The sequence below is a fragment of the Sphaeramia orbicularis genome, chromosome 12 (assembly GCF_902148855.1).
Source record: "Sphaeramia orbicularis chromosome 12, fSphaOr1.1, whole genome shotgun sequence".
Taxonomy (NCBI): domain Eukaryota; kingdom Metazoa; phylum Chordata; class Actinopteri; order Kurtiformes; family Apogonidae; genus Sphaeramia; species Sphaeramia orbicularis.
This window is the reverse complement of record NC_043968.1, coordinates 74,740,910-74,752,793: the sequence shown is the minus strand read 5'-3', so window position 1 is coordinate 74,752,793 and position 11,884 is coordinate 74,740,910. Positions and strand designations below refer to the sequence as shown.

General features: G+C 31.0%; 1 protein-coding gene across 1 annotated transcript; it reads left to right on the top strand.

Annotated features, from left to right (window-relative positions):
• The first annotated feature begins 554 nt into the window (after window positions 1–554).
• Window positions 555–10,732, top strand: LOC115430480 (complexin-4-like). Its single transcript, XM_030150514.1, has 2 exons — window positions 555–847; window positions 9,765–10,732. Exons 1-2 carry the CDS (start codon window positions 830–832, stop codon window positions 9,990–9,992), a joined length of 246 nt encoding a protein of 81 aa, XP_030006374.1. The 5' UTR covers window positions 555–829; the 3' UTR covers window positions 9,993–10,732.
• Window positions 10,733–11,884: the final 1,152 nt, after the last annotated feature.

Below are 11,884 nucleotides of genomic sequence, written 5' to 3'. Positions count from 1 at the left end.
GCAAGTAAACACACCCCCATTTTAGTAACCATTGGTGGCTGTGCGACAATTGTTGGGTAACCGTGTGATCTCAAGATTCGGTAACGTTCCCTGGCCCCCTAGATCGCCAGATTTGTCCGTTTGTGATTTTTTGCTTGTGGGGCTATCTCAAGAGTAAAGTGTACACGACTCGACCAAGAACTCTGGATGAGTTAAAACAGAGAATTCAGGATGAAATTCACAGTATCCCAGCTGAGATGTTGCAGCGGTCAATGAGGAATCTCAACAGCAGATTTCAAGAATGCATTCGTACAGGAGGACGCCATCTACAGGAAGTAATTTTAAAAAAATGAAAATTCCATCATTGTTTCTTAAATGGCATGTTTTAAGGTTTCAATTACTATGAATAAAATATTTTTCTTCCATCACTCTTGGTTTTATTGGATTGTTAAACAGTTCCCGTTTTTTTCTGTCACCCTGTATAAATGGAGGCTCCGCTTTATCCTGAGGGAAAAACTGTAGGCTTTAACGACGGCCTTCCTCTGAGCGAAGTCGTCTTTATCTGTCCAACAGCAGCTCTTGGCAGCTGTACAGTCGCCCTGACAACAACAGGAGGTGGAAGCCATGCCAGTAAGATTAGACCAAGAACAGACGCTGGTCCAGTATCCTGGACGCCTTACAGTATGTGTCCCATATTGCACCTTGAGCCTCCCAGAGCCAAATGCCACTGATCAGGTGTCTTAAGACTCATTAGAGACCAAACAGGCAACGTGAACTGACCCTAAAGAAACAGACGACACAGACTGAAAAGCATTTAGGACAAAAAAAAAAACAAAAAAACACTGCTGTTATGGAGGGAGCAAAAAAGGTATGTCAAATGTTAAATGTTATTTTATTCTTTTATACATAATGAGCTGTATTGAGCCGTGTGAATCAGCCTATTGCTTTACTTTGTGTTGAATAGTGTGTTTTTATGGTGTGAGAACAAACTTTAGTGTTTCTATTCCACATGTTTCTATACTTTCTATGCTTTTATTCATCTGAACGTGGCGTTGACCTAGGCCAATGGAGGCTTTTCTACTGATTTGACGCGACAAACACGCTGTTGTTCTGGTTTTTTTTGTCTCATACAATGGATTAGATTCCTTTCACTGTTTGTCTTTTAAATGAAAACCACAAATATAGCGTGAAGACAAAAGCAGCCACACCATACAAGTAAATCTAATTAATTTTCCTTTATGATGTTTACATTGTCAAATACTATACTGTTCTATTCTATACACAATGAGCGCTCTGACTCTGCTGGAGGGAGGCGCAGTTGGCATGATTTCACCGTCAGAAATCGGCTCGTTCTACTGATCGCAGAACACACAGGTGGAAAATTTGTACCTTTACAAAACAGGAAGTTGATGGTTTAACGGAATTAAGGTCCCGTGCGACAACGCAGGGATAAATTTAGACTATCGAAGGACTTCAGAGAGGAAAGACTAGGTCTGAGATAATCCCAGCAGATTGACGTTAAAAGTAGTCACAGTGCATGACTATCCTACATATGAAGTGACTAATGTATAACGGCATCAAATGCACAGAGGTGATGATGGAAAACCGGATTTAAAACAAGAAAACACACATTAGAATATATTTAAGTCAAAATGAGGAACATGGATTCAATCTGTTCTCATTAATGATATTTTCTGTCTGTTTATTCTTATATCATTTGACTCTAAACCCCCAAAAAGTCATTATATGATATTTTTTATGTATTTCAGTTCAGTTAAATTATTTTCATATTTGCTGAGTGACAGAAGGTGAATACATGTACAGCAACAAAACAAGTGTTTGAAGACAGACAGGTAGTTAGCAGTTTAAAAAAAAGTCTTTAAATCTGACTGTTTACAGCATGTGTTATAACCAGAGACAACATTCATTTATTATTTATTTATATTATTATTATTATTATTATTATTATTATTATTATTATTATTACTATATTGTTATATTTATTATTTTTTGTTTTTATTTATTTATTTTATATATTTATTATTTATGTATAACCCACTGACATGATGTTGTTTGTCATGTTTGGTTCATCGAATTCCGCACAAACAGAACAGAAAACCTACTAGTACTTTGGTGTAGCTTTTCATTTCATGTCACTTCATGTACCAGTTTGTACCTTTTCAGTATCACTTTATGCCAGAAATCTTATTTGTGTGAAATAAAATTCAACATAGATAGATAGATAGATAGATAGATAGATAGATAGATAGATAGATAGATAGATAGATAGATCATTGTCTAATTGACTTTTAATTAATCTAATCTAATTCATCTAATTGACTTTCTACATTGACTTTTATTTCTATATGATTGTGGGCTTTTGTTGACTCAGAGCTGCTACAAACCGATTGCACTTAATGTATTTATTTCATTTTAACTGTATTTTTAACTGTATTTTAATTGCATTTTAAATTGTATTTTGTATTTTATCTTTTTAACAAGTTTTTGGTTTGGTTTGTTTCTTCATTTGTTTGTTTAACACTTCATCAGCAAAACCGTTAGTTGAATTCATACCAAATTGGGTTTATAGATTGCCAGTGACCCAGAATTGATGTGATTAAATTTTTGGAAAAGTAGGTCAAAGTTCAAATTTTTTATGAATTTTCAAGTCTTTTTTTTTTTCTCCATTTACTTATAATGGCTGAAATAATAATAATAATAATAATAATAATAATAATAATAATAATAATAATAATAATAATAATAATAATAATAATAATAAAAAACTTTATTTGTATAGCACCTTTCATACAGAAATTGTAGCCCAAAGTGCTTCACATTGATTGAAAAAATACAATATTAAAATACATTAAGATTTGATTATACATCAAGAAATAAAATGAAATTTGAGAGAAATACAATAAAATAAAAATAAATATAAAAACAGCGCACATTAAAATATTTGATTATGCATAGAATTTTGAAGTGCAAGAAATAAGATGAAATTTGAAATACAATAAAATAAAAAATAAAAACAGAAATGTGTCTATACTGACATCAGCACACGTATAGACAAACAAAACCAAAATAGAAGAATAAAATACAGAATAAATTTAAAGGCATAGAAACTGTACAAAAAAGAAAAAAGCGCTATACAGAAGAATAAATAAAACCATAATCATGGAACTTTAAGACATAATGCATCAGCTGGATCGATGCCAAATAAGCAACAATACGTTGCGAGGGGCGGGGCTTGTTTGACCTGGAACCACTTCTTACCTCCGCCAGGATCTATTGTGGTCACTTTGCTTTGTTTGTGTGCATGTTTGTTTGTTAGCAAGATAACTCAAAAAGTTATGGACGAATTTTCTTGAAATTTTCAGGAAATGTTGATACTGGCACAAGGAAGAAATGATTAAATTTTGGTTGTGGTTGGGGGGGGGGGATTAATCTTAAGGAATTAAAATTTTGCTAAATTTTTACAGCCTGAGACTTAGTATTGCAGAGGACTCAAAAAAACAAAAAAACAGATGAATGGAAATCAAACCTTTGCTTTCTGCTGTTTTTTGACAACTTTCTTTGTTTGTCATTTAAGTTTTTATTGATTTTATCATATTTTGAGTCATTTACAAAAAGAAAAAAAAAAAAAAAAAAAAAAAGGAACGACAAAAAGAAAAACAAAACAACCCACAACTTAAAAAGGTAGCTGCAAAAATTTATGACCTGAGACTTATTATTGCAGAGGACTCAAAAAAAAAAAACAAAGAAAAAACAGATGAATGGAAATCAAACCTCTGCTTTCTACTGTTTCTTGACTGTTTTCTTTTCTTGTCATTTAAGTTTTTATTGATTTTATCATATTTTCAGTCATGTACAAAAAGGAAAAAAACCCCAAAGTAAAATAAAACAAAAAAAGGAAAGACAAAAAACAAAACAACCCACAACTAAAAAAGGCAGATGCAAAATGTTATGGCTTAAGACTTAGTATTGCAGAGGACTTAACCCCCCCCCCCAAAAAAAACAAAACAAAACAAACAGATGAATGGAATTCAAACCTGTGCTTTCTGCTGTTTTTTGACCACTTTCTTTTTTTTTGTCATTTAAGTTTTTATTGATTGTATCATATTTTCAGTCATTTAAAAAAAAGGAAAAAACAAAGTGAAAAAAAAAAATTAGAAAGACAAAAAGAAAAACAGGCAGCCGCAAAATTTTACGGCCTGAGACTCCGTACTGCAGAGGACTAAAAAAACCCCAGATGAATGGAAATCAAACCTGTGCTTTCTGACATTTCTTCAATGCTTTCTTTCTTTTTTTGTCATTTTAGTTTTTATTGGTTTTATCATATTTTCAGTCATTTACAAAAAGGAAAAACAAAGTGGAAAAAAAAAGGAAAGACAAAAAGAAAAACAAAAAAACAAACTTAAAAAGGCCGCCGCAAAATTTTACAGCCTAAGACTTCGTATTGCAGAGGACCAAAAAAAAAAAAGAAAAAAGAAAAACAACAAAAACACATGAATGGAAATCAAACCTTTGCTTTCTGCTGTTAGTTGAATGCTTTATTTCTTTTATGTCATTTAAGTTTTTATTGGTTTTATCATTTGCAAGAAGCAAAAAAAAAAGGAGAAAAAAAAGGAATGACAAAAAACAAAAAACAACCCATGACTGAAAAAGGAAAACAAAAGAAAGCAAATTTTTACAGCCTGAGACTAAACTAGTATTTACAAAGGACTAAAAAAACCCCCCCAAAAAAACAGATGAATGGAAGTCAAACCTGTGCTTTCTGACATTTCTTCAATGCTTTCTTTCTTTTTTTGTCATTTTAGTTTTTATTGGTTTTATCATATTTTCAGTCATTTACAAAAAGGAAAAACAAAGTGGAAAAAAAAAGGAAAGACAAAAAGAAAAACAAAAAAACAAACTTAAAAAGGCCGCCGCAAAATTTTACAGCCTAAGACTTCGTATTGCAGAGGACCAAAAAAAAAAAAGAAAAAAGAAAAACAACAAAAACACATGAATGGAAATCAAACCTTTGCTTTCTGCTGTTAGTTGAATGCTTTATTTCTTTTATGTCATTTAAGTTTTTATTGGTTTTATCATTTGCAAGAAGCAAAAAAAAAGGAGAAAAAAAAGGAATGACAAAAAAACAAAAAACAACCCATGACTGAAAAAGGAAAACAAAAGAAAGCAAATTTTTACAGCCTGAGACTAAACTAGTATTTACAAAGGACTAAAAAAAACCCCCCAAAAAAACAGATGAATGGAAGTCAAACCTGTGCTTTCTGACATTTCTTCAATGCTTTCTTTCTTTTTTTGTCATTTTAGTTTTTATTGGTTTTATCATATTTTCAGTCATTTACAAAAAGGAAAAACAAAGTGGAAAAAAAAAGGAAAGACAAAAAGAAAAACAAAAAAACAAACTTAAAAAGGCCGCCGCAAAATTTACAGCCTAAGACTTCGTATTGCAGAGGACCAAAAAAAAAAAGAAAAAAGAAAAACAACAAAAACACATGAATGGAAATCAAACCTCTGCTTTCTGCTGTTAGTTGAATGCTTTATTTCTTTTATGTCATTTAAGTTTTTATTGGTTTTATCATTTGCAAGAAGCAAAAAAAAAAGGAGAAAAAAAAGGAATGACAAAAAAACAAAAAACAACCCATGACTGAAAAAGGAAAACAAAAGAAAGCAAATTTTTACAGCCTGAGACTAAACTAGTATTTACAAAGGACTAAAAAAAACCCCCCAAAAAAAACAGATGAATGGAAGTCAAACCTGTGCTTTCTGACATTTCTTCAATGCTTTCTTTCTTTTTTTGTCATTTTAGTTTTTATTGGTTTTATCATATTTTCAGTCATTTGCAAAAAGGAAAAAAACAAAGTGAAAAAAAAGGAAAGACAAAAAGAAAAACAAAAAAAGCAAACTTAAAAAGGCCGCCACAAAATTTTACAGCCTAAGACTTCGTATTGCAGAGGACCAAAAAAAAAAAAAAAGAAAAGAAAAACAACAAAAACACATGAATGGAAATCAAACCTCTGCTGTCTGCTGTTAGTTGAATGCTTTATTTCTTTTATGTCATTTAAGTTTTTATTGGTTTTATCATTTACAAAAAGGAAAAAAAAAGGAGAAGAAAAAGGAATGACAGAAAAACAAAACAAAAAACAAAACAACCCATAACTGAAAGGAAAAGAAAAGGAAAGCAAAATTTTACGGCCTAAGACTTAGTATTGCAGAGGATTCAAAAAAACAAAACAAACAAACAAACAAAAAAAAACAGATGAATGTAACTCAAATCTCTGCCTTCTGCTGTTTCTTGACTGCTTTCTTTCATTTTTTGTCTTTTAAGTTTTTATTGATTATATCATATTTTCAGGCATTTACAAAAAGGAAAAACGAAGTGAAAAAAAGGAAAGACAAAAAGATTTTACAGCCTAAGACTTCGTATTGCAGAGGACCAAAAAAAAAACAAAACAACCAACAAAAACACATGAATGGAAATCAAACCTCTGCTTTCTGCTGTTAGTTGAATGCTTTATTTCTTTTATGTCATTTAAGTTTTTATTGGTTTTATCATTTGCAAGAAGCAAAAAAAAAAGGAGAAAAAAAAGGAATGACAAAAAAACAAAAAACAACCCATGACTGAAAAAGCAAAACAAAAGAAAGCAAATTTTTACAGCCTGAGACTAAACTAGTATTTACAAAGGACTAAAAAAAAAAACCAAAACAAAAAACCCAGATGAATGGAAGTCAAACCTGTGCTTTCTGACGTTTCTTCAATGCTTTCTTTCTTTTTTTGTCATTTTAATTTTTATTGGTTTTATCATATTTTCAGTCATTTGCAAAAAGGAAAAAAACAAAGTGAAAAAAAAGGAAAGACAAAAAGAAAAACAAAAAAAGCAAACTTAAAAAGGCCGCCACAAAATTTTACAGCCTAAGACTTCGTATTGCAGAGGACCAAAAAAAAAAAAAAAAAAAAGAAAAACAACAAAAACACATGAATGGAAATCAAACCTCTGCTTTCTGCTGTTAGTTGAATGCTTTATTTCTTTTATGTCATTTAAGTTTTTATTGGTTTTATCATTTACAAAAAGGAAAAAAAAGGAGAAGAAAAAGGAATGACAGAAAAACAAAACAAAAAACAAAACAACCCATAACTGAAAGGAAAAGAAAAGGAAAGCAAAATTTTACGGCCTAAGACTTAGTATTGCAGAGGATTCAAAAAAACAAAACAACCAACAAAAACACATGAATGGAAATCAAACCTCTGCTTTCTGCTGTTAGTTGAATGCTTTATTTCTTTTGTGTCATTTAAGTTTTTATTGGTTTTATCATTTGCAAGAAGCAAAAAAAAAAGGAGAAAAAAAAGGAATGACAAAAAAACAAAAAACAACCCATGACTGAAAAAGCAAAACAAAAGAAAGCAAATTTTTACAGCCTGAGACTAAACTAGTATTTACAAAGGACTAAAAAAAAAAAACCAAAAAAAAAAAACCCAGATGAATGGAAGTCAAACCTGTGCTTTCTGACGTTTCTTCAATGCTTTCTTTCTTTTTTTGTCATTTTAATTTTTATTGGTTTTATCATATTTTCAGTCATTTGCAAAAAGGAAAAAAAACAAAGTGAAAAAAAAGGAAAGACAAAAAGAAAAACAAAAAAAGCAAACTTAAAAAGGCCACCACAAAATTTTACAGCCTAAGACTTAGTATTGCAGAGGATTCAAAAAAACAAAACAACCAACAAAAACACATGAATGGAAATCAAACCTCTGCTTTCTGCTGTTAGTTGAATGCTTTATTTCTATTATCTCATTTAAGTTTTTATTGATTTTATCATTTACAAAAAGGAAAAAAAAAGGAGAAAAAAAGGAAAGACAAAAAACAAAACAAAAAACAAAACAACCCATAACTATAAAAGGAAAACAAAAGGAAAGCAAATTTTTACAGCCTGAGATTTAGTATTTGCAGAGGACTAAAAAACAAAACAAAAAAACAAACAGATGAATGGAGGTCAAACCTGTGCTTTCTGACGTTTCTTCAGTGCTTTCTTTCTTTTTTTGTCATTTTAGTTTTTATTGGTTTTTATCATATTTTCAGTCATTTGCAAAAAGGAAAAAAAAAGGAAAGACAAAAAACAAAACAACAAACAAAACAACCCATAACTATAAAAGGAAAACAAAAGAAAGCAAATTTTTACGGCCTGAGACTAAACTAGTATTTACAAAGGACTAAAAAAAAACAAAAAAAACAGATGAATGGAAGTCAAACCTGTGCTTTCTGACGTTTCTTCAATGCTTTCTTTCTTTTTTTGTCATTTTAGTTTTTATTGGTTTTTATCATATTTTCAGTCATTTGCAAAAAGGAAAAAAAAAAGGAAAGACAAAAAACAAAACAACAAACAAAACAACCCATAACTATAAAAGGAAAACAAAAGAAAGCAAATTTTTACGGCCTGAGACTAAACTAGTATTTACAAAGGACTAAAAAAAAAACAAAAAAACAGATGAATGGAAGTCAAACCTGTGCTTTCTGACGTTTCTTCAATGCTTTCTTTCTTTTTTTGTCATTTTAGTTTTTATTGGTTTTTATCATATTTTCAGTCATTTGCAAAAAGGAAAAAAAAAGGAAAGACAAAAAACAAAACAACAAACAAAACAACCCATAACTATAAAAGGAAAACAAAAGAAAGCAAATTTTTACGGCCTGAGACTAAACTAGTATTTACAAAGGACTAAAAAAAAACAAAAAAACAGATGAATGGAAGTCAAACCTGAGCTTTCTGATGTTTCTTCAATGCTTTCTTTCTTTTTTTGTCATTTTACTTTTTATTTGTTTTGTCATATTTTCAGTCATTTGCAAAAAGGAAAAAAAAAAAGAAAGACAAAAAACAAAACAAAAAACAAAACAACCCATAACTATAAAAGGAAAACAAAAGGAAAGCAATTTTTTATGGCCTGAGACTAAACTAGTATTTACAAAGGACTAAAAAACAAACAAACAAAAAACCCCAGATGAATGGAATTCAAACCTGTGCTTTCTGCTGTTTTGTGACAGCTTTCTTTTTTTTTTGTCATTTAAGTTTTTGTTGATTGTATCATATTTTTAGTCATTTACAAAAAGGAAAAAACAAAGTGAAAAAAAAATTAGAAAGACAAAAAGAAAAACAGGCAGCCGCAAAATTTTACGGCCTGAGACTCCGTACTGCAGAGGACTAAAAAAAACCCAGATGAACCGAAGTCAAACCTGTGCTTTCTGACGTTTCTTCAATGCTTTCTTTCTTTTTTTGTCATTTTAGTTTTTATTGGTTTTATCATATTTTCAGTCATTTGCAAAAAGGAAAAAAAAAAGGAAAGACAAAAAACAAAACAAAAAACAAAACAACCCATAACTGAAAAAGGAAAACAAAAGGAAAGCAAATTTTTACAGCCTGAGACTAAACTAGTATTTACAAAGGACTAAAAAAAAAACAAAAAAACAGATGAATGGAAGTCAAACCTGTGCTTTCTGACGTTTCTTCAATGCTTTCTTTCTTTTTTTGTCATTTTAGTTTTTATTGGTTTTTATCATATTTTCAGTCATTTGCAAAAAGGAAAAAAGGAAAGACAAAAAAACAAAACAAAAAGCAAAACAACCCATAACTGAAAAAGGAAAACAAAAGAAAGCAAATTTTTACAGCCTGAGACTAAACTAGTATTTACAAAGGACTAAAAAAAAACAAAAAAAACAGATGAACGGAAGTCAAACCTGTGCTTTCTGACGTTTTCTTGACCGTTTTCTGCTTTTTGTCTCGTCCAGAGCGAGCAGGACGAGAACATGATCGAGATGGCCGGGGACGACGTGGACGTCCCGGAGGAGCTGCTGAAGATGGTGGACGAGGACGCCACGGAGGAGGAGGGCAAGGACTCCATCATGGGCCAGTTTCAGAACTTGCAGAACATGGACATGGACCAGCTGAAGGAGAAGGCCTCGGCCACCGTCACCGAGCTCAAGAGCAAAGCGGAGGAGAAGTGTTCCGTTATGTGAATATGTGTTTTGAACCGTGACGCCACACGAAACCGATGAGAAGAGGGAGAGTTTTCAGCTCTTTGTGGGAATCTATCGACCGAGCTGAGGTTTTCAAACAGTCAGGGACTCGGTTACAATAGAAACCACAGTTATCATCCTTCTGTGCGCTGAACAACTTTATGTATTGACGTCTAAAGCGCAGCATTGTGACAAACGCTGTAAATGTCCCTGGTAGCTTAAATTGAATCATATCCACAACAATAAACACAATCAGATTTGTTCAGGGTGTCCTGAGCTTTGTTATTATTTTGTTTTTGTTTTTGTTTTTTTTTTCTTTTTCGTGTTCAATCCCACTCACAGCTTCACCTTCACATCCCTTCAGTCACCACAACACACTAAAAAAAAAAAGGTTCTCATATTATACTCACTTTTTTTTCATTATTGTAAAAATGAGACAATTAAGTGTGATTTTTTTTTTTTTTTTTTTTTTTTGGGGGGGGGGGGTCGAGACTTGCTTCCAAACCTTACTTATAATTAACAGTCCTTCCCCGTCTGAATGTGTCTATTTCCCTTTTTGGTTTGTTTGTTGGTGATTGTAGACCTTTATCTTTTTTTGTATGTGGTATTTCAATTAATCATGATGGTTATAGGTTCGTCTGGTTAATCAATCATCTGGTTAGTTTTTTTTTTTTTTTTCTTTTAATGCTATTATAAGTCTTGACATGTTGACTTATTCCGTAATGTTCACGTTTAATACTCTACAAAAATCTGCAGAGACATTTTGCAAAAGTCATCATTTCAAACTGCTGTATTATTATTATTATTATTATTATCATTATCATTATTATTATTATTCCATAAAATGATGTACATAAAATCACAGTTGATGTATTATGGAAACATGACAGTATTGTTCAAATAAAGCTATATATTAAGTGCATTGTGTCAACTTTTGTTTTTCTTCACACAATTTCTTCACGAGTTATTATATATACAACAAAATATTCAGAGTTTTCCCTCTCTTTAACCCTTTCATGCACAGTGGTCACTACAGTGGACAGCTGTTCTCTTATATATTCATTGATTTTGTTGTTTTAGTTCCATATCAGCAAACACAGTGGACGCTCACACTGCAGAAATCTAAATCTTTCCAAGTATAGTTTTCTTATTTCTATTCCAAATATCTCATCACACTTAAAATAAGACAGAATCACCTAAAGAGGAACTTTTCAGTGAGATATAAGAACTTATTTTTAGACAATAGATCTGGAAAATCTGATTTCAAATAATCTTACCAAGATCATTTTCACTTGTTCCACTGGCACATTGTTTTGCTTGAATTAAACAAAACAAAATAAAAGTTTCTCTTTAGGTGATTATGTCTTATTTTAAGTGTGATGAGATATTTGGACTAGAAATGAGAAAAATACACTTGGTAAGATTTAGATTTTTGCAGTGCATGCACCATCCCATACACTGCAAATCATACAGTTACTGTAACTTTACTGTTCTAGATAAACCTGATCTGCACTAACATGTTTGAGTATAAATCAAGTGCTAGTTGTTGTTATTAAACTGTAATTAACAGTTTTTTTTTTTTCCAACATTCAACATTTCAACATTCAAGTGAGTAATGACTAGTATTAGAGTATGTTAAAATGCAAGAAAACATCAGATTAGCCGCATTAAAAATGTTTTCATTTCATGGTTTTCACACAATTTATCAGTAAATACATTTCTTTGCTTCAAAAATTTTTCATTATTTTTCTCATATTAAACCAAGAAGCAAATTTGGATTCATTATTTCTAGGTTATTATACTATTATTTTTGAGTTTGATGCCCTTGACTGTTAATATCGTCAGGGTAATTTTTGCATTTTGAACTTTGTAAATTCATCTCGCGGGCCAGA